The sequence below is a fragment of the Lissotriton helveticus genome, chromosome 5_1 (genome assembly GCF_964261635.1).
Source record: "Lissotriton helveticus chromosome 5_1, aLisHel1.1, whole genome shotgun sequence".
Lineage (NCBI taxonomy): Eukaryota > Metazoa > Chordata > Amphibia > Caudata > Salamandridae > Lissotriton > Lissotriton helveticus.
Genome location: NC_136065.1, coordinates 709,567,313 through 709,592,027, shown reverse-complemented (window position 1 = coordinate 709,592,027; position 24,715 = coordinate 709,567,313). Strand labels below are relative to the sequence as shown.

General features: G+C 45.0%; 1 protein-coding gene across 1 annotated transcript in view; it reads left to right on the top strand.

Moving 5' to 3' along the window:
* Nucleotides 1-24,715, top strand: part of LOC144754856 (polyunsaturated fatty acid 5-lipoxygenase-like) — an 880,896-nt gene that overhangs the window by 86,981 nt on the left and 769,200 nt on the right. The window contains exon 3 of the mRNA XM_078643117.1: nucleotides 6,902-6,983. Within this exon, the coding sequence (XP_078499243.1) occupies nucleotides 6,902-6,983 (82 nt within the window). The remainder of the gene's footprint in view (nucleotides 1-6,901; nucleotides 6,984-24,715) is intronic.

The window sequence follows — 24,715 nt, the reverse complement described above, 5'->3', positions numbered from 1 at the left end:
CTCTATGTGATACATGGCCCCACACCCCGGCTCCTTCGGGGTTGCGAGTTGCAAGTTACGACCAGAGGATTTAAATACTTAGGGATATATGTCACCCCGAAGGAATCTATTTTTATGGAAGAAAACCTGATGAGGCCACTGGCGAGACTCCTAGCAGATATCAACCACTGAAGATCCCTTCTATTGACATTATTGGGAAGGGCTGCACTATTTAAAATGTTGGTGTTACCTAGGTTCCTCTACGCCCTCCAAAATACCCCATTCCCGGTCCCCCTCTCCTACTTCAAAGCAATCGAGGCAGAAGTTTCCACATTATTGTGGGACGGAAACCCGGCCCGCATAGCGCAACACAAATTAATGCGTAGCTGGTACGACGGGGGAATCGCTTTACCGAATGTTAAATTATACTATTGGGCCTCACAACTAATGGTGATAAATCAATGGCTGCATGTCCCGCAGGACGAACCGGCATTCAGAATAGACAGAAGTCTCCTACCCATAGACCAGTTGATGAGTGCCCTTTATACCAACAAGAGACGAAATACACTCACAGGACTAACAGCACACACAATTAAAATTTGGCACACCGCACAAAGGGCGCTGGGCTGGGAGGGAGTACTGACACTAGCCACCCCCCTCAGGGAGACTCGACGTTTGGGCACCCTGGCGAACACAAAGGGATTTAGACAATGGGACCTCATTGGTATTACTAAAATAGGCGATCTCTGAGTAAAAGGGAGATCCTACCCTTTGCGGCCTTACGAGAAAAGTATGGGATGGCAGAGACAGAACTCTATCGATATATCCAAATTAGGCATGCACTATAGAGCGCTATCCCCCTGGGTACCCAATTAGCAGAATCTTCACCCCTGGAAGATAGACTCCTCACGGACTACATGGACAAAAAGGCCACCTCACAGACCTATCGAAAGCTGGTTAATAATCAACCAGACCCCATGGTAGCATTAAAAGAAAAATGGCAAACGGAGCTAGGAGACATGGAGGATTCAGACTGGATGGACGCACTAGCATCAACCCGGGAAGGCGGCGATCCCATCTCGACTAAAACTCATACAACTCAACCACATTACATAAGCTTGGGCATACGCCCGATCCACTCTGCCTCAGGGGATGCGGTCATATTGGAACGTTTTATCATATAATATGGGACTGTCCGAATATACAATCCTACTGGGCAAGGATACTGGATGAGATCTCGGAAGTGGAGGGGGGCGGAAGTCCCACGTGATCCCAGATGCTGTCTCCTAAATATTTGGCAACCTACCGATTTAAACTTGGAGCTACAGAACTGGGCCACGTTGGGGACGACGATTGCTAAGCGGAATATAGCCAAGAACTGGGGCTCGGGGGTCTTACCTACACGTCAGCAATGGGAAAGGGATATAGACGTCGCCATGGTGGCTGAAAGGACAGTTTACACACACAAGGGGTGTCCCAAAAAATGGTCCAGAATATGGGGAAAGTGGAACGAGTTCCGAGGGAATATATGCAAACCTCCACAAACTACCTCCACCCCTGAAGATAGCCCATGAACTGAGAGGGAGCCGAGTAGACCGGGCTATAGATAAGACTGGACAATGTTGGTACTGTAAAGATGCTGGGAGAATGGTATCATTTGTTGTACTGTGATATACTGCTTCTGTGATGGGATATCTGTGTTGCGTATGTTGTACACTGTGTTATATATAATGTAACTACGGATAGAGATGCTCTATGCTTATTGATGTTATTGATGATATGGCTTTGTATGAAAACGTGCTAACAATAAAAAAAAATTTTTTTTAAATACTTCATATACTTATTCTCCTTTACTCCCCACTTTTTATCATATCAGATTGTGTAGTTGGCTTGATGAGCATTTACCTTCCTTGTTATAAATTCCCCAATCAACCCAGGTACTAAGTGTTCCATTTAGCCAATTCTGAGTTAATTTCGAGTCAGGTTTCCTGCCTTCCAATGAAATGAAAGGAGATACTCCCATAATGGGCTGGGAGGTGTGTAGTATTACCACAGCATTGCAAGTATAATCTTGGTGGTGGATTTACCTGTAGTGTGGGCCAAATTGATGGATTCTTGAATCATCCTATTTCCCCTCTTAACCAGCTTATTGGCCTCAGAGCAATGTACAAGGGTATTTTGACATGATCACTGGTTAAGTGTTCAATAATTCCATATTTTCATGATGCACACATTGTACACCTTTATCAGGTGATAATGGTAGTGGGTATACCTTCTAAGGTGAATGACTTCGTGAGGAATTCAATGACAGTTTGGGTAGTGATGTTGTTGACTCATTTACCTGTGACACAATGAGAATGATAGTCGATCATAACAAATATGTATTCATGATAAAAAACATTGTAAATTGAGGGGACCCACTATGTCTAAACCAAATTTGTCCTGCGGTTGGAGGGAATTTCTACTGGGAGCAATGGAACTTTACTCGTGACCTTGGTTGGGAAACAGCTTTTATAATGATGTTCCCTCAACGCATGGCCTTACAACGCCGTCGTCACAACAACAGCATTGTTACCATACATGCCATTACATCGCAAGTCGTAACAACGACTTGCTGTAGGGGGTGTGCAACACCAGGGAAGGTGTTGGATTTTAAATCCAACACCTTACCTGCTGTTCAACAAACTGGAATAGGAATAGTAATTAATACTATTCCTAAGTCCAGCGCGCCCCCTACAGCAAGTCAGTGTTACGACTTGCGATGTAATGGCACGTGTGGTAACAACCTGGTCGTTGTAACAACCGCGTTGTAAAGCCATGCGTGGTGAATGTATGCGTAGTAACTGCAAACACAACAATGTAGTAACATCATACATTCCCGGCGTTTAATCGCATAACCCACAAGCAGAGCAATCCTTTAATTTGCTTTTACTAATGTTGTCCATTCCAGGAAATGAGTAGACCGCTATGGTCATGTTTTTGGTTAAACTCCTGCCTAAGTGGCCTATGTGTTCTATATCAGCTATATGTTCCCTCTGCCCTTCAGGCGGTACAATCTAATTTATAGAATAAAATGTATGCCTTTCTAAGTCAACATTGATTTTTCTGCAAAGTTGTCTTCTAACTTTTTCAATGTTTTTTGATATGCATCTAATTGCAGTTCCACTCCTCTACTGTAACAATAGGTTCTGGTAGGTCTTCAAAACCGTTTTACCCTGAATGCCAACACTATGCAGTAAATATGATATTTGCGTAATGAACTGAGTTTTTCTCCCCCTATTGCAATAAGGTAGGTGTCAATCATTTTCATCCATCGCTCTCAAAGTAAATTAGATTCCCCTGCCTCACTGAAGAATTGTGTTTGTTGGTTCATGTTAGCAGCAGCCATAATTAAATAATTAATTAAAGTTAGGGGAATGTCTCAAAAATGCCTCAAATACTGGAGTAATCTATAAAATTGGTAAGTACTCGGGATAAAAACAGTTTTTCTAATTTGACTATAAATGTAAGGTAAGGCTGAGGAAAATACAATGTATTTAGTTTGTGCACACAATCTCCAGGCTTGTTTCTAAACTACTCTGATATGAGTTAGTAATTACAAGCTATGGAAAGAACTGCCTTGCTAATGTGATCTAAAATTTAAGATAACATTGAAACAACTACCATTAAACTTAGTTGTGCACTCTTTTTCGGTCTTGTTTCTATTTCATCTTTACTAAGTCACATGATTTGAAGTACTTGGAGAACGACTAGTGAGAAATCCCCTACTAAATAGATGTGGTAGGAGTCTCTATGAAGGAAATCTCTCCAACAATAGTGCTACAGCTGAGGAAGTGGCTTGGTAGCAGCCTAGGTTGCCCCTGTGTATGATGTTTTGACAAAGAAAGTTTGTTAAAAAATTGGCTTTGCTCCTGCTGCTGAAGGCTCCACCAAAGATGTGAAATATCTGATTTTCACATCCACAATGGTCACTTTGACTCAATGAGTGCTCGATAGGAGCACACTGAAGGGAGCGTATTGGAAGAGTGTAGCAACAGAACAGCTCTGGAGTAATGAATCCCGTGTCGAGTCCCCGATCGTCAGCCCCACACCTACCATGAGGAATCCTGACTGACAGAATGTTACTGTGGGTGCACCGCCCACCTGCTGCCATCACACATAACGCTGAGGAGATTGCATGTTTTACTGAAGGCACACTGATCGCTGGCTGCAGCCACACAAAGGAGATTGCATTTTTCACCGGCCACGGTTTAGTCGGAGCTCTCCCAGGAGCCACTCACAGGAGTTCCTCAATACTATAATAAAATTCCAAATCCAAGGGTCTTTGCTTGTGAACCATCCTCCCCCCACTTTATTATAATAAGTTATGAGGAATATGAAAACGGGCAATTGAGGGATGTAGAAATGAGAGGCCACCCCCGCGGCTAGGGGAGGGGGGCCATTAGTGGGATTCCGTGCCTGGCAGGAGAAGTTTCGATTCTCCAGGCTACCATCATCCGCGATGAACACTTCGGTGAAGAAAATGAATAGGGAAGTAGAAAAACTGTTGAGGGGGTCACGGATACATGTTGTCAGACATAGCCTGCTGCAGACATTGACCTCAGATAAGTACCGGCCAGTGGGGACACGCCTGTCCAAGGCAGGGTTGGAAGTGTTTGTGCAAACTATTCTGGGGGCCATTGCCTTACACCTTGGAAGAGTAACAGAGCATTAGTGTGGGGGGAGGGCAAGAGCGCCAGAGGGGCTTCTTGCCCTGTGGCGGGGTCCCGGATAAGAGAAAAGGCCGGGGGACTCTTTTTGGCCGGAAAATGGATGCCCCTGAAGCAGGGGAGGCAGTTATGGCGGCTCTGGGCTGGCGGGAGAGGGGGCCGTCCTGCTGGTGGTCCTGGACTCTCTGGCCCTACCCTAGTAGCTGGTGCTTGGAAAGGGGGTGGTGTTGTGTCCTGCTGGTACAACACGCCTCTAGAGATGCTGAATTGTAAATACATGTTTAACCTGTGGCGCATATGTATGGAGCGCATCATTTATGTGTGAATTTAATAAAAGGTCAATTTAATAAAAGGTCAATGCGGGAGATTTTACCCACAAGTGAAATGGTGTTTTGGAATAATAATAAAGCTACGCAGTGGACAACAGTCACTTGTAAGTGTTTTACTGGGGTAGGGTGAGCTAAGGGTGGTGAGCAAATGGCACGAGATATCCCCACTATGATAAAATCCCAGTAATCTCTAGAGTCAACTCTATATTACTACAATGTATACAACATTCTCACTAAATTCAGCCAAGGGAAGTTCTTTTTGAAAGCTGAAAATGCGCTATCACGAATTTCCTCAGCTTTGGTATATGCAGAAGCTTTTGTTTGCTACCTCTAACCTTTACACTCCGGAAAAGCCAGGTGTAATAAAGGAATATTGTAATAGACAGAATACCATGAAGCACTCACTGCAGGTATAGTTCACTCAGACAGGTGTCGGTTCACCTGCATTTCACAAACCTTATGAGACCTGAAGTCAGCAGAGAAAGTATCTTTTCGGGTCACCTTCAGGAGCAGGCACGACAAGAGTTCACTTTTCCATGCGTGAAGACACTACTACACTCCCCCAAATGCAGCATCCCAACTTCATCGCCAGTGAAGCGATTACTACTTCAACACTTAAATTTAACAGGTAAGATGATTTATTTTAAGTAATTGCATTGCAGAAATGACAGTGTTTTCAGTCTCGTCTCAAACTCTTGCTACTCTCCTCTCTGACTCACCAAAACTCAACATTCTCAATACCCTTCAAGGAGCTTTCCAACTTGTTTTATCGAACAGGGGAAAAGGGAGAAGAGGGAGAAGAGGGAAGAAATGGAACACAGGAGATAAAGGTGGGACTAGGATTATTACGACATATTCATTGGCCTTGGGCCGAATGGATAAGGGGCACCTCTGTGCTGCAGGGGCCTGCTTTTTCGCACTTGAATATCAGAGCCTGTTCATCTTGCAAGACTGAAAGCACTGGTAGGGTGCACATAGCTCCTAACGCTGTCTCAGTGAGAAGCACACACTGTGAACCTTTCTTGCTGAGCAGAGAGGTCTTCTTACAGAAATTGGAGGGCAGTCAAGAATTCCCTTACTCGCTGGAGATAAGCTGTGAAGAAAACCGCTCACGGTGTCTCCCAACTTACACAGTAACAAACTCAAAGTAAATTCGCTTACTCCACAAGTCAGGAGCTCGACATTTTGAATTTGTGGACATGAAAAAACAGGAAATGGATGAGGGATTACCTAAACAGAAATATTAATAGCATAACTTTGTTAAGGAAATACATGAAAAGAAATAAGGGAACAGATTGTCACCTGTGTTAGTTATGTTGCCATGGTATGCAAAGAAAGGGGGAAATTTAAAGACCTGTTTGATGATTTGGAATCTTCAACAAGTGAGGGATGGGATAAGAAGTCAGAAGCAGAGGTATTTCAAATGTTTACTTTGGTAGATGCTATCCTGGAGAATACTGGAAAAACAATGGTGGGGATGAAGATTTACATTGAGATTTTTTGTCAGAGTTGTTATTTGAGAGAGTATGCAGCTTCGAACTTCACTGATAATCCATCCGATCAATTTTATATTCCCCGATGTTTAGTCGAAAATACCAAAGTCGATGGAGATTGATAAATGCTTGAAACATTTTATTGAATGTTACATTTCCATCCTCGTCTATGGAGATAATAACGTTTTTGATTAACGCTTTCTCTCAAGTGAACTACAAAGTAAAGGAACTTGTAGGCATTACAAATAATTTCCCTTAGTTGTTTGAATATTTATTCAAAATGATGCAAAAGTATAAACAAATAAAATAAATTGTTTGCAATATGCACATTCATTGATTGTTAATGAGTGACCCAGTGTTTCTACGATCGTGTTTCTCTTACTTTCTGCAGCCACGTTACCTCAGAATGATCAAACTGAAATTCTGCAGATGTACAGACGCGAAGAAATTGAAGATCGTCAAGCTTTATTCAGGTTTGTCACATTCATCAATTATAAGTTGTGCGGATTTAAATGTTTATGTTGCTGAATGGAATAACAGAACTTTGAATTAAAAAAGTTCTAATATCTTACATGGTCGAGCTCCTGCAACAAAATACTTCTCGAGATAGGGGAAATAGTATTCAGTGCACTTATAACGTATTTTCCTCAGTTTCATTTTATTTTGGTGTATGACATAAACCACAAAAACATCAATAATAGAAACATTTCCCAAATACATAATCACTACCATTTCTGAACCAAAAACATTAACAAAAACTTTAGAACTAGGTAATAGAATATTAGCATATGCATTTGTCTGCAACGTCTAGTGTAGCTGTAATTGGTAGCGCTGCACAAATATCAGTCCACACAAATTTTACTGGAAAACAGTTTTGCTGCAGGTTTATTTCATACAAGAAGTATGCCAACATGGTGGGTGAACTTAAGGGCGATCCAAGGGCAGGCGGCGGTGACTAACCTAATCTGCCCTACCCGCCTGATAAGCCAAACTGCACCGTGGCCAACCTAATTGTGCACCCATTTATGTGGGGATTATCCCCCTTACATACCATAGATCACTAGTCCATAACTTTACTCACGCCTTTCAAGTCGGAGCGTTGCAAGGCATCCCCTAGTTGCTCGGGCTTACAACCGCCTGAAGGACTAGCCAGGCACCAACGTTTTCATCCAGGGTCCTGCCGTAAAGACTCCTGGGGTTTGGCGTAAGGCACCACTCTGTGCTCCTGAATGGGTACCCCATTGTACCAATCAGCCTCCGGAACGCCCTGTAACTCCGCCAATGCCCAGGATGTGGCCACTGTCATGACCGGGCCCCCCCCTCCCACCCTGGAATGCTCCATAACCACCTGCAAACTGCTATTAGTCCTTCTAGGTAGACCATTTCCTTATCTAACTCTGACAGGTGTGCCCCGTCTAATTTTCCCAGGCCTACTTATTTCATATTGAATTTGAGGTGAACTATGCTCTCCTGCTTGGTGGACTTGTCCATGGCTTTATTTTCATTTCTGTCAGAATGTGATGGCCTCCCTGGAAGGGGGGGTCTACTGTTCTTTTCTTTAACCACAATGTTATTACCCTACAAGTTATTGCAGGCACAATAACCTCCTGCAACCTGCAGTTACCATCCTTCTAGTTGGACCATTTCCCTATTTACCTCAAATAGGTGTTCCCCGTCCCTATCGGGGTACTGTGTGGTGTTTGCAAAAAAGAGGCCACACTGAATTCACTAAGCCCTTCTATTTGATTTGAATTTGAGTTGAACCAAGCCCTCCTGCTTGGTGGGCTTGTACATGGCTTTATTTACACTTCTGAATGACTGTTCAATGGCCACCCTGGAAGTTGGGAACTACTGTTCTCTTCTTTAACCACAGCCTTGCTTACCCTGCAAGTTATTGTTTGGGGCCAACCAATGCCTTATCTCTTACCACTGTCCTCCAAGTGTATGGGAGCACAGTGCCAACAGGAGATAGGACCCCAAGACTATTAAAAAACGAATCCTCTCTTCGAAAACCACAGTCCTGTGTGATATAATCCTTTATGGCCTGTGTGCAAGGACATGCATTTACATTTGGGGGTTGATTAAGCCACTGTTCACCCACCCACTACTTGGTGAGTCCCAGATTTGAGGGATCAAACTGATAACCAACTGCTGCCCCAGCAAGAGAATTATGGACCCCCCCTGGAGGGGGTCTTTAGGCGAGGACTGGGTGGATTCTTGTGACCGATGGGACCCTTCCCCCAGCCAGAACTTGCATCTTGGCATGGCCCTTTCACCCATCTGAAACATATGACAATTATCGAATTTAAGCTTTGTCGTGCCTTCCTAGGATGCCAAGTGGACCTCCCCACCTAACCAAGACAAAGGTGAATCTAATCACAGAGAGGTGGGTCCTGAGGTCCCCTAAGGGTACTCCAAATATTCAGCTACATCTCATTTCCTTCTTGCCTGCACCACCAGTCAGTCTGACTGCGATCTTCAGATGCTGTGTCGCCATGCTGGTGACCCCACAAAGCATATATGGCCCATAGCCAGCTTTAATTGCAGGTATCCCAGGTGTCGCAAAAAATGGCAATGCTTTTGGATTGTGAGGACATGGAGTAAATTATATGAGGGGGCGTGGCCAAGTACGCGATGTGAGAAGACGTGCCCGGGCTGAGCTCCAAGCGAAGCTCCCCTTCCACGGGCTATTTCTCCTACATTTCCTGTGCCACCGGGCCCAAACTTGAACCGAGTGCACCCGGGGACCGGATCAGCCACCACAGCACTTTTCAGACGGATCGGAGTACCTGACCCTCCGACCGTCGACTGCCGCGGCAGCTGCCCGCCCAGGGCTCACTTCCGGTCGGCGACCCCATCTACCTGAGGCCGGGGATCCAGCCCAGCGAGGTAGGCTGCAACAAGTGTGCACTCCCCGGCGCAATCAAGTGGGGGAAGGAGATCGCGCCGTAACACCGGCTGCCCCCCCGCGCTCCAGCTACGCAGGGGCCCCAGACACGACGGTAAGGCTCGCATTGGGCTGCGACATCGGCCCACCCTGCCAACCTGCAACTGGGGACATCCTGCCAGGCCCTGTGAGCGCCGGAGAGGGATTGCACTCGACCGTTTGGGGGCCCACTCGGACAGCGCTACCCCTGGTTCCCGGCAGGCTACAGCGAGGGCTGGCCCGCTCTGCCCCCCGGGCCCCCACACTCACCCACCGCCTAGAGACAGGCCCAGCAAGGGGGTGGAGACCGCATCGCCACGCCTGACACCCCCCGGCGAACCCTCTGCTCAGGGATCCCAGAGGTTGCAAGCAGGCACGCCACACTGGCCCACAGCGCCCTGTGCCACTGACCTACCTCACCTGCCGGCGCTGGAGACTTCCCGCGAAACCTGGCGGACGCCGGAGGACGATCGTGCTCCACTGTGTGGAGACCCACACTGTCGACATCGCCCCTGGGCTCGAACGACCAGCAACGGGGGATGTGAGGCCCTATCTCCAGGATACCTGTACCCGCCCACTGCCCAGAAATAGACACTGGTCAACGCCGGACCCGTCTAATACTGAGGAGCCCGGCCCACACGACGCGCAAACTGCGGCCACGTTGAGGCGGCCCATCTGACAATCGGCCCTACACTAGGGGGACCTCCCAGGCCCACGCGGGTGAGAACCCAGAGCAGCCCCGCACACTCCGCTTCAGCCACCCCGGTACTGAACTTCACGGTGCCCCCACACAACGCTTGGTGGCGTCTGGGATCGCCAGGCGGAGCGTGCCTTCCCAGGCCCGCAGGACAGACGCAACCGGAGGGACCAAACGGCACGACCTGGAAAACCACCGCAAGGCGCAGCCGAGAGGTCATTTGCATTAGAGACATTCGCAGTGACGGCTGATACACTTGGGGATTTTCGTGTCAGACAAAGGACTGCTGTCTTGTCCTCCCCAGTCGGTGCCGTAGTACCGAATCCTGTAGTCCTGCGGTGCAGTGGTCCCCCCCTCCTGCCTCGCGGCCCACACGCCACCCGGCACGGGCGGAGCAGACTGCCTGACCAGAAGAGGCCAGCGCGCACAGGCCCCAACAGTGTTCATCGCGAGAGCCTGCCCACTCGGCTACCTACCTGTGCGACCACCCACATGTCAGGGGGGACCAGAGCAAAGACCGGCACCGGTGGGACTCTGAGCAAAGGAAAGATGGTGAAGAACACAGAGACTGACCAAACCGCCTCCAAACTGGACACTATGCTGACGGCCATGGAACGCCTAGAGGAGTCCATGCAGCTAACCCGTACGTCACTAGAGAACAGGATCGATAAGGTGGCTGTGGACCTGACGCTCCTTCGAGCGGATCACAAGAAACTGTCCGACCGCACCACGACCTTGGAACAAACGATGGCAGAGACCACACCCAAGCTGGCGCAGACGGATAAGCACGTCCGTGACTTGCTCAACCGGGTGGAGTTCCTCGAGGATAGGGCAGAGGATGCAGAAGGACGGGCCAGAAGAAACAATGTACGCATAGTAGGCCTGCCGGAACGATGGGAACGGAGGGAGACGGCGGAACATATGGAGACCTGGCTCAGAGAGCTACTGCCGGAAGGCACACTGTCACCACACTTTGTGGTGGAAAGAGCGCACAGGGTACCATCCCGTCCACCCCCGGAGGGCTCCAACCCGAGGCCAATGCTCATGCGGGTGTTGAACTACCGTGACCGGGATGCCATTCTCCGCGAGACGCGGAAACTGTTGGACGTACAGGTAGACAACGCCAAGGTGATGTTCTTCCCTGACTATACCATACAAGTCCAACGCCGACGTCAATCGTTCCTCGAGGTGAAACAATGGCTCAGACGCCTGGCTCTCAAGTACTCCTTGCTGTTCCCAGCACGCCTCAGAGTGGTGGCACAGGACAAAACCCACTTCTTCGATACTCCAGAGGCGGCGGCGGCCTGGCTGGATTCGGGAGTATGTGCGAACTACGAACCCGCGCCGAAGGAGCAACGCCGAAACCGAGGTACACGCAGGCGGAGACAACGACACGCCTCGAGGGTCGAGTCGCCGACCACGGGCGCGGAAATTGGCCCCACTCCAGAGCAAATGCAGTCTGCACAACGAGAGGCCATCCGAATAGCAGCTGAGATCAGCGGGTCACAATCACCCATCCTGATTTCCAACGCAAGCCCAAGATCACGCGGGAGCGAAGACGACGACTTCATGTACGGACTGCCAGATGACCCGAATACAGAGGGCCTACCGGATGTCACACCCCAAACATCGGATCAGATAGTATAAGCAACCCTCATCAGCCAAGCCCTGGCTAGGCCACTGCTACTGGCATTTTGGAACAGTTTCTTCACTTCCAAAGCTGACCCAATCGGAGATCCACATCGGCACTTCTGGAGACCCCGGTAGCTGCGTCCAGTCCCATCTCCGGGATCTAAGCTCTACACCCGAACCCCTCGCCTGCCGGCCCGTCACGGAACCGCCGTGACACCGGGAGAGGAGCCGGAGCGGTTCCACTGGCACACCACCGGGAACAATAAATCTGGCGGGGTGGACGGACCCCTAGAGGTGAGTGCCCCCCCCGAGGGAATCAAATTATGGTGAGTAATGACTCACCTAATCATGCACTGTTCACTAAGTGCTCCGCACTTTAAATAATTTCAAATGTTTCACCACATTATGATATATCTATACATATATTTTCACATTTATTCAAACTTTTTTTCAAAATTAATAATCAATTTTTTAGGTATTTGTTATTGCAGTCTTCATAACAATTTCCATATACATACGCAAATGGATCAATAATGCGTTACAATTGTACATGTAATTTACTACATTTCATTTTTCAAACAATTGTCGTGTGGCCCAATGCATTTCGGCACGCAGGCGGTGCCTTCATCAGGGGCAATTCTAGAAGAAGATGAGAAAGTAATGTGTGTCAGTGTCAAGTATTGAATGAATCATGGGGGTGTGTCTATACGTAGTCAAATGACATACCTTGTAATCACTGTAGGTGTTCTAGTGTCACAGAAAGTCGTTTCTATAATCAAAAAGATCCCAAAATATATTTGGTTGGTGGTTTTGTTAAAATATACAAGTTGTAATGCTAAGTGCCTGTGTTGTTTAGAAAAAACGTACCTTCTAGTCGAGTCCGTGTTGGCTGTAATGATAAGCATAACTGTATGTCAGATGGCTGATATAACGTGGACTCAAGATTACCGTTTGAAAAAATATTGGAGTAGGTCGCCCTACCTGATTATCGTGGCGTTGGTAAATCTGAGGAATCAGAAAATAAAAGCGCTCCATTATAACCATGGCTATGTAAATATTGCGCAGGTTTTGAATGTAAAACTCGTGCTTTGCGAGTATTTACCTTTATATGTTCAAAATTTCGTCCATCTCAAGTAATCACAGCTAACCGGTAGGATTTCGTTCGGTATACTGAAGTGATACCTCCATTAAGTTGTGGCGTGACCGACGCCGTTGCTTGTCCGTAGACATAGAAAAAGGACTATCTGAGGAAAATGCTAAGTGAAAGAATTACTATAAACGCCATATTGAAATGGGGCCGTATGCATATGAGTCAACAGGATAGTTATGGAATACCTGCGCTAAAGACAAAAAATCAAAAAAGTAAGAAAGGGGGGATTGGTCATCAGTACAGTAATGTAAATGCTGTATTTTCTGAGACTTAAATAAAAGTTGAAAAAGTGTATTTTGGGTTATCGCGCCCAGGGCGGTTAACCTGCGAAAAAAAAATCGTCCATGTCACGGTGAATAAGATGTATCATGATGATATCATTATATGTGTGTACCTAGCATTTTTATTTATTTGAAGGGGGGTAATTATCTAACTGGTGGGCATATAAATTAATGTGCGTGTGATTCATTGTCAGTCATGTGATACACTAGATGCCAATGTAAAGGTGCTGCAGCATAGAAAGTATTGTATACATTCGGGGGCTACCAAAAAATATTTACAATCATCGTGGATTAAGCGTAAAATTATAAATAAAGATCATAATTGAAACCATATCAACTGGTGACATTAATGGCATGAATAATATGCATCCCTCAAGAAACCAATATAAACCATGACATATGGGTACATATAATGACTCAAAAGAAATCATAAAAAATGGATTTTTCAAAACTTTTGATCAAATCTACTGAGTTATTCATCGATTTGAAATGCAACCTTTAAGCTATGATGAAAGAGGGGTGTCAGAGATACACAAACTTGACCTATAGATAACAAGATAGATCATATTTATCATTTAGGCCCGCAGGCACCAAGGTCCCTAGATATTTGATCCAAAAAAGTTCTCTTTGCAATAATCTCTGGTGGTTATCCAAACCCTGCTTCACTTGCACTTGTTCAAGGATAAGGAACCTTAGTTGTGAGATAGTGTGTCTCTGTTCCTTCCAGTGTAGCACCAATGGAGAGGTAAGGTTCTCATTGCGAATGCGACTCTTATGTTCTGTTATGCGGATTTTGGCTTTACGTTCTGTTTTGCCTATATACATTTTTCCGCATGGACATTTTATGGCATACACGACGTTCTTTGTGTTGCAATCACTGGAATGTTTCAAGTTTATAGGTTTCCCAGAGGTGGGATGTGTGCACGTATTCCCTGTGATCACATTATTGCAATTTGTGCAATTAAGACATCTTGTGGTGCCCTTGTAAACAGTTGGTGCAATGGAATGTTGTTTCTTCTTCAGTCTCTCTCTCAAGTTTGGTCCCCTTGTATATGCATGTAAAGGAAGCTCCTTGAAGATGCCGTGAAAATCTGGTTCCAATGTTAAAAGTTCCCATCTTTTATTGACTATCTGTTTTATCTTTATAGAGAGAGTTGTGTATTTTGTAACGAAGACCATTCGACTCTGTGATGGTTTCTTTTTTTGTGTCAGTAGATCTGGTCTGTTCATTTGTTGGACCCTGTTTAGTTGCGATGTTAGTTCATCAGGTGGATATCCTCTGGCTTTGTATTTCTGGACTTGATTGTCAAGTGTGTTTTGACATGTTTCTTGGTTGGAGCATATGCGTTTAATACGAATGAACTGGGATACTGGCAAATTCCTAATCAAGTTCTTGGGATGGAAGCTGGTGTATTCTAGTGCACTATTCCGATCAGTCGGTTTTGTGTACAAAGCTGTGTCAAATCCAGTGGCTGTTTTCGTGATCCGGACATCCAAATAATCAATGGTGTCTTTGCTGATTTTATGTGTGAATTGAATTCTTGTATCAGCCTGATTCAATCCGGAAATCAATCGTTCCAAAGTTTCCTGGGTGTCATTCCAAATTAAAAAAATGTCGTCGATATATCGACAGTACATTTTCACGTGTATCCATTCTCTCTGTGTCATAAGATGTTGTGCTTCAAATTGAGCCATGAATGTATTTGCATACGCAGGAGCCCCTGCGAATCCCATCGCTGTTCCGCTCAATTGTGCGTAGAATTCATCTTGCCATGTGAAGTGACTGTTGTATAAGCAAAATTTCAATAACTGTAGCAAAAAAATGTTTTGGGTGGTGGGTAACTGCTCCATTTTTAGTAATGCCCATTCAGTTGCTTCCAGTCCTGCTTCATGAGGTATGGAGGTATAAAGTGCCACCACATCTATGGTGCACATAATCCAATGATCCTGGTACCCTTCTTCGGTCCACTTCAGTTTGTTGAGGAAATCTGTTGTATCACGTGTATATGATCCCCACTGTTGAACGAATTCCTGCAAGTGATGATCAATGTATTTGCCGAGGGGGTCAAAAATTGACCCACAACCCGAAACAATAGGTCTGAATGGAGGGTTGATGGGGTGTTTGTGGATCTTTGGGATCATGTATAAGGATGGCCTTTTAGGGTGTTTTTGTGTTAGATATGCTGATGTTTGTTCATCTATCCATTCGTTCTCCACTGCTGTCTTCAGAATCATGTAAAGCATTTGTTGTAACGTTGCTGTTGGGTCCGATGGTAATTTAAAATAAATGTTCACGTCATTTACGTGCTCATTGACTTTAAGTTCGTAAAAAGTTGTGTCCATTAGAACTAAGGCGCCACCCTTATCTGCCGGTTGAATGGTAATGTTAACATTATTAGCCAGGTTATTGATGATGTTCAGTTCAGTTTTAGTCAAATTGTTGTGGTGGGTACTTTTGTATTTTAACGCTTGTAAATCCCTTTTAACCAACACCTCAAAAGTATCCAACATCTTGTGTGATACGGGAGCTTGAAACACACTTTTAGGTTTGAATTTCCTTTCCGTGGTGTTCTGACTTGGATCTGTGGGTTCTGCCACATTTTCAAAGTAATGCCTGAGTTTCAAAGACCTCATGAATCTAAAAAATGCTCCTTCTGTTTCAATTTCGTTGGTCGTGATAGTTGGTACAAATGTAAGTCCTTTATTTAGCGTTCTCGTCTGTTGTTTAGTGAGAGTAATGGATGAAATGTTAATAATCAAGTCAGAGTTCGCCCACTCCTCAGTTCCTTTCCGACCATTTCCTCGCCTGGTTTTCCTCTTGATGCGGAAGTTTCTGTCTGGGGTGTGGGTGGTTGTGCTGGAGTTTGTGCCTGTGACAAAAAATCCGTCTCTCTGCTGGTAGTGGCTTGACTAACAGTCACTGTAGATAATATGGTACCATCTTGAGTGGTTTTAACCGGCCCTCTTTGTATCGATGTTTCCTTGTCCGTTACTAAACTTTCCACTGAAGAACGAGCGGATGGTGATGTTTTTTTGGGAATAAATTGACGTCTGGCATAGATATCTGCCCATGTATACACTTCATTTAATTTATAGTCTATAGTGTCACGTTTATATTTCCGCAATTTACCCTCCTGTAGTTCTTTTTCATATTTGTCCAGTTTTATATTGATGTTGTCCAAACTGATTTTCCAGGTATCCGCCTCCATTCTAGCCTCCAGTTCTGATTTAAGAGTATAGATCTCTTCTTCCAACTCCCTGATGGTTTTGGCGAGTTCCTCTATGATCAGCAAAATAAGATCAAGTGAACATTTGTTCAATATGCTGAACCATTTGTCCATAAATTTCGAATTTAAATTAAATCTGAAAAGCATAGGTTTGATAGATAAACGTAAACCTCTGGGTATCCTTTTAGCCCGGTGGTACTGTATCAACGTAGAGGCATGCATCCTTTGATTGAGTTGACGACGAGTAATGTACCCTAATTGTTTTAATTGCTGACTTATGGAACCCCCATGAGCATCCATGTTTCTCACTTCTTTTATTAAAGAGTAGATTTGATCCGCCTGATCATTTGTATAGGCCATCGTGTTAGCCCTGTTATCCGTCATTCCACTAATTGTCTCGAACTGCATCTTTGTTGAGTGGTGGGTGCCTCCTCACTAGTGACTGTTTGTAAACTAATAGTAATTGAGGTTGTGGGGAGCACTCCGTTTCTAATCAAATGTTACCAGTAGTACTAATTGTTCCAATGGTGCTATGATTACTCAGGGAAGTCACTCCTGGGTGTTTAAACATCAAATTATGGTGAGTAATGACTCACCTAATCATGCACTGTTCACTAAGTGCTCCGCACTTTAAATAATTTCAAATGTTTCACCACATTATGATATATCTATACATATATTTTCACATTTATTCAAACTTTTTTTCAAAATTAATAATCAATTTTTTAGGTAAATATATGTATAGATATATCATAATGTGGTGAAACATTTGAAATTATTTAAAGTGCGGAGCACTTAGTGAACAGTGCATGATTAGGTGAGTCATTACTCACCATAATTTGATGTTTAAACACCCAGGAGTGACTTCCCTGAGTAATCATAGCACCATTGGAACAATTAGTACTACTGGTAACATTTGATTAGAAACGGAGTGCTCCCCACAACCTCAATTACTATTAGTTTACAAACAGTCACTAGTGAGGAGGCACCCACCACTCAACAAAGATGCAGTTCGAGACAATTAGTGGAATGACGGATAACAGGGCTAACACGATGGCCTATACAAATGATCAGGCGGATCAAATCTACTCTTTAATAAAAGAAGTGAGAAACATGGATGCTCATGGGGGTTCCATAAGTCAGCAATTAAAACAATTAGAGTACATTACTCGTCGTCAACTCAATCAAAGGATGCATGCCTCTACGTTGATACAGTACCACCGGGCTAAAAGGATACCCAGAGGTTTACGTTTATCTATCAAACCTATGCTTTTCAGATTTAATTTAAATTCGAAATTTATGGACAAATGGTTCAGCATATTGAACAAATGTTCACTTGATCTTATTTTGCTGATCATAGAGGAACTCGCCAAAACCATCAGGGAGTTGGAAGAAGAGATCTATACTCTTAAATCAGAACTGGAGGCTAGAATGGAGGCGGATACCTGGAAAATCAGTTTGGACAACATCAATATAAAACTGGACAAATATGAAAAAGAACTACAGGAGGGTAAATTGCGGAAATATAAACGTGACACTATAGACTATAAATTAAATGAAGTGTATACATGGGCAGATATCTATGCCAGACGTCAATTTATTCCCAAAAAAACATCACCATCCGCTCGTTCTTCAGAGGAAAGTTTAGTAACGGACAAGGAAACATCGATACAAAGAGGGCCGGTTAAAACCACTCAAGATGGTACCATATTATCTACAGTGACTGTTAGTCAAGCCACTACCAGCAGAGAGACAGATTTTTTGTCACAGGCACAAACTCCAGCACAACCACCCACACCCCAGACAGAAACTTCCGCATCAAGAGGAAAACCAGGCGAGGAAATGGTCGGAAAGGAACTGAGGAGTGGGCGAACTCTGACTTGATTATTAACATTTCATCCATTACTCTCACTAAACAACAGACGAGAACGCTAAATAAAGGACTTACATTTGTACCAACTATCACGACCAACGAAATTGAAACAGAAGGAGCATTTTTTAGATTCATGAGGTCTTTGAAACTCAGGCATTACTTTGAAAATGTGGCAGAACCCACAGATCCACGTCAGAACACCACGGAAAGGAAATTCAAACCTAAAAGTGTGTTTCAAGCTCCCGTATCACACAAGATGTTGGATACTTTTGAGGTGTTGGTTAAAAGGGATTTACAAGCGTTAAAATACAAAAGTACCCACCACAACAATTTGACTAAAACTGAACTGAACATCATCAATAACCTGGCTAATAATGTTAACATTACCATTCAACCGGCAGATAAGGGTGGCGCCTTAGTTCTAATGGACACAACTTTTTACGAACTTAAAGTCAATGAGCACGTAAATGACGTGAACATTTATTTTAAATTACCATCGGACCCAACAGCAACGTTACAACAAATGCTTTACATGATTCTGAAGACAGCAGTGGAGAACGAATGGATAGATGAACAAACATCAGCATATCTAACACAAAAACACCCTAAAAGGCCATCCTTATACATGATCCCAAAGATCCACAAACACCCCATCAACCCTCCATTCAGACCTATTGTTTCGGGTTGTGGGTCAATTTTTGACCCCCTCGGCAAATACATTGACCATCACTTGCAGGAATTCGTTCAACAGTGGGGATCATATACACGTGATACAACAGATTTCCTCAACAAACTGAAGTGGACCGAAGAAGGGTACCAGGATCATTGGATTATGTGCACCATAGATGTGGTGGCACTTTATACCTCCATACCTCATGAAGCAGGACTGGAAGCAACTGAATGGGCATTACTAAAAATGGAGCAGTTACCCACCACCCAAAAAAATTTTTTGCTACAGTTATTGAAATTTTGCTTATACAACAGTCACTTCACATGGCAAGATGAATTCTACGCACAATTGAGCGGAACAGCGATGGGATTCGCAGGGGCTCCTGCGTATGCAAATACATTCATGGCTCAATTTGAAGCACAACATCTTATGACACAGAGAGAATGGATACACGTGAAAATGTCCTGTCGATATATCGACGAATTTTTTTAAATTTGGAATGACACCCAGGAAACTTTGGAACGATTGATTTCCGGATTAAATCAGGCTGATACAAGAATTCAATTCACACATAAAATCAGCAAAGACACCATTGATTATTTGGATGTCCGGATCACGAAAACAGCCACTGGATTTGACACAGCTTTGTACACAAAACCGACTGATCGGAATAGTGCACTAGAATACACCAGCTTCCATCCCAAGAACTTGATTAGGAATTTGCCAGTATCCCAGTTCATTCGTATTAAACGCATATGCTCCAACCAAGAAACATGTCAAAACACACTTGACAATCAAGTCCAGAAATACAAAGCCAGAGGATATCCACCTGATGAACTAACATCGCAACTAAACAGGGTCCAACAAATGAACAGACCAGATCTACTGACACAAAAAAAGAAACCATCACAGAATCGAATGGTCTTCGTTACAAAATACACAACTCTCTCTATAAAGATAAAACAGATAGTCAATAAAAGATGGGAACTTTTAACATTGGAACCAGATTTTCACGGCATCTTCAAGGAGCTTCCTTTACATGCATATACAAGGGGACCAAACTTGAGAGAGAGACTGAAGAAGAAACACCATTCCATTGCACCAACTGTTTACAAGGGCACCACAAGATGTCTTAATTGCACAAATTGCAATAATGTGATCACAGGGAATACGTGCACACATCCCACCTCTGGGAAACCTATAAACTTGAAACATTCCAGTGATTGCAACACAAAGAACGTCGTGTATGCCATGAAATGTCCATGCGGAAAAATGTATATAGGCAAAACAGAACGTAAAGCCAAAATCCGCATAACAGAACATAAGAGTCGCATTCGCAATGAGAACCTTACCTCTCCATTGGTGCTACACTGGAAGGAACAGAGACACACTATCTCACAACTAAGGTTCCTTATCCTTGAACAAGTGCAAGTGAAGCAGGGTTTGGATAACCACCAGAGATTATTGCAAAGAGAACTTTTTTGGATCAAATATCTAGGGACCTTGGTGCCTGCGGGCCTAAATGATAAATATGATCTATCTTGTTATCTATAGGTCAAGTTTGTGTATCTCTGACACCCCTCTTTCATCATAGCTTAAAGGTTGCATTTCAAATCGATGAATAACTCAGTAGATTTGATCAAAAGTTTTGAAAAATCCATTTTTTATGATTTCTTTTGAGTCATTATATGTACCCATATGTCATGGTTTATATTGGTTTCTTGAGGGATGCATATTATTCATGCCATTAATGTCATCAGTTGATATGGTTTCAATTATGATCTTTATTTATAATTTTACGCTTAATCCACGATGATTGTAAATATTTTTTGGTAGCCCCCGAATGTATACAATACTTTCTATGCTGCAGCACCTTTACATTGGCATCTAGTGTATCACATGACTGACAATGAATCACACGCACATTAATTTATATGCCCACCAGTTAGATAATTACCCCCCTTCAAATAAATAAAAATGCTAGGTACACACATATAATGATATCATCATGATACATCTTATTCACCGTGACATGGACGATTTTTTTTTCGCAGGTTAACCGCCCTGGGCGCGATAACCCAAAATACACTTTTTCAACTTTTATTTAAGTCTCAGAAAATACAGCATTTACATTACTGTACTGATGACCAATCCCCCCTTTCTTACTTTTTTGATTTTTTGTCTTTAGCGCAGGTATTCCATAACTATCCTGTTGACTCATATGCATACGGCCCCATTTCAATATGGCGTTTATAGTAATTCTTTCACTTAGCATTTTCCTCAGATAGTCCTTTTTCTATGTCTACGGACAAGCAACGGCGTCGGTCACGCCACAACTTAATGGAGGTATCACTTCAGTATACCGAACGAAATCCTACCGGTTAGCTGTGATTACTTGAGATGGACGAAATTTTGAACATATAAAGGTAAATACTCGCAAAGCACGAGTTTTACATTCAAAACCTGCGCAATATTTACATAGCCATGGTTATAATGGAGCGCTTTTATTTTCTGATTCCTCAGATTTACCAACGCCACGATAATCAGGTAGGGCGACCTACTCCAATATTTTTTCAAACGGTAATCTTGAGTCCACGTTATATCAGCCATCTGACATACAGTTATGCTTATCATTACAGCCAACACGGACTCGACTAGAAGGTACGTTTTTTCTAAACAACACAGGCACTTAGCATTACAACTTGTATATTTTAACAAAACCACCAACCAAATATATTTTGGGATCTTTTTGATTATAGAAACGACTTTCTGTGACACTAGAACACCTACAGTGATTACAAGGTATGTCATTTGACTACGTATAGACACACCCCCATGATTCATTCAATACTTGACACTGACACACATTACTTTCTCATCTTCTTCTAGAATTGCCCCTGATGAAGGCACCGCCTGCGTGCCGAAATGCATTGGGCCACACGACAATTGTTTGAAAAATGAAATGTAGTAAATTACATGTACAATTGTAACGCATTATTGATCCATTTGCGTATGTATATGGAAATTGTTATGAAGACTGCAATAACAAATACCTAAAAAATTGATTATTAATTTTGAAAAAAAGTTTGAATAAATGTGAAAATATATGTATAGATATATCATAATGTGGTGAAACATTTGAAATGATTTAAAGTGCGGAGCACTTAGTGAACAGTGCATGATTAGGTGAGTCATTACTCACCATAATTTGATGTGTAAACACCCAGGAGTGACTTCCCTGAGTAATCATAGCACCATTGGAACAATTAGTACTACTGGTAACATTTGATTAGAAACGGAGTGCTCCCCACAACCTCAATTACTATTAGTTACCCCCGAGGGAATAACTGATGGGATCCCCCCCCCCCCCCTGGGGCGGGCTATCCGAGACCAGTAACATTGGGAACTCTGACCTGTCTGCGGACATTGCCACTGACTTTTTGGTGCCCTTTGAAACAATGCCCGTGGTGGGGAGCCGCCACGGCTCTCTTGGCGATTTGAACTAACTTGTTCCACCCAAGTGCTGAACTTCGTCATCCCCCCATTGAACTAACGGATTGATTAAGCTCGATAGAGCGTTTGGGCGACGACTTGTTCTGTTGTTGCCCTTTTGGTATTCAGTTTCTGTTAAAGTTCTTCCTTTTGAGACTAGTGTTGACACTGGAGTGTTACAGCGTGCATCCCTGGGTCTGTGGAAGAGGGCGAGGGGAAAAAATGGTCACTGTTTGCGGCTGCTGTGCGTGTGTGGGTGGGGCGGGCTGGGGACCGGGGAGGGGGGGACGGGTGCTCGGGCGCAATGAACACTGTGATGGCTACGGTTACATTTTGTACCTGGAATGTCAGGGGCATGCACACACCCTCACGTAGATACCAGGTGTACTCATACCTTAGGAGACATCAGGTCCAGATTGCACTACTACAGGAGACACACCTGGTCGCCACTGAGGTAGCCGCACTTCGCCGCAGGTGGAGGGGGCAGATATTCGCCACAACCTTTTCAGCGTTTGCACGGGGGACCCTGATCTGGGTTAGGCCCGGGGTTCCATTTGCACTCACACATAGCAATATCGACACTGAGGGGCGCTATGTCTTCATACAGGGCAGACTAGACGGGCAGCAGATTGTCATAGCCTCCATTTACGCACCTAATGTGGAGCAGGGGAAATTCTTCGCGCGCCTGTCGGCAGTAATTGCGCCCTGGCCGGACGTACCATTGGTGATGGGTGGGGATTACAACTGCGTACTAGATGTTTCCCTTGACCGCTCGTCCCCCCCAGCAGCAATTGCTCCAGCGCAGGCAACTTCCAGAGCCCTACTTGATTGGGCAACACAATGGAACTTACAGGATGCCTGGCGAGTCAGAAATCCCACCGCCCGGGTGTATTCCTATTACTCGGGAGCCTACTCACTACATGTCAGGTTAGATAGATACATGCTGTCCCGCGACCTGATTCCCTCCGTGACAGACGCAGACTACCTGGGACGGACGCACTCGGACCATAACCCGCACACACTGGTATATGGAAGGAGGCGCCCACGTCCACCCGTGCCCACATGGCGCTTGCAACCAGATCTCCTACTCGACACACCATTCCGGGAGGAGATGTCCAGGAGAATCATACAATATTTCGAAGACAACAACGACTCGACCTCCTCCCCGAGGACCGAGTGGGACGCCTTTAAGGCGGTTACCCGGGGAGGCTGCCTTGGTGTGCAGGCGGGCCTGCGAGGCCAGGTGGAGAGGGATCTGGTAAGAGCGGAGGAGGCGCTACTAGATAAAGAGCGGGAGGCGACGAGAGGCGATGACTCCCAACTGATTTCGGCCAGGGCGGATCACGCTGTATTGATGGAGCGCCTAAAGAACGTTAATTTCGCAGCGCACTCCGCGCGCACACACAGCGCGGGGGATAAACCTGGCAGGCTGCTGTCCTGGCTGATACGACAAGACACGCACTCCGCGTCGGTCCTGTCGATCCGCACGACCCAGGGTGTCGAGGTCTACACCCAGACACAGATCCATGAGGCGTTCACGTCACATTACAGGTCCCTGTATAGCTCGCGGCTGCGGGCCACTGTGGTGGAGATCACGGACTATCTGACGACTCTGCGGCTCCCAACAGCTACTGCTGCCCACCAGACTGAGCTGGGCGCTGCGCTCACCGGTGAGGAATTACGGGAAGTGATTTTCTCCCTCTCCAATAGCAAGGCACCGGGCCCCGATGGACTCCCGGCAGAGTTCTATAAAGCCTACTCACTGGTGTTAATACCGGAACTGCTGAGAATGTATAAGGCGGCATTGGAAGATGCTGAACTCCCGGCGTCCCTAAACGAAGCTAACGTGGTCTCTCTGCTGAAACCGGGTAGAGATGCGAACGAACTCGGCTCATACAGACCACTGGCGCTCCTCAACACCGATTACAAAATATTGGCAGCGACGCTAGCTCGGAGGCTTGCACCGCTGGTCCCCACACTGGTACACACTGATCAAAATGGCTTTGTGCCCACCCGGAGCACGTCCTACAATCTACGCCGTTTTTTAAGATCCAACGGTCTGCGACCCCCACCTGGCCACGGTCGGGGTGTATCGTGCTCGATCTTGAAAAGGCGTTTGACTCGGTGGAATGGCCGTACCTCCTCCGAGTCCTCGAGAAATATGAACTAGGCGAAACCTATATCCAGATGGTGGGGCTCCTCTATCAAGCGCCCGAGGTACGCGTCCGGACTGGACGGTTGTTCTCTGACAGGATCC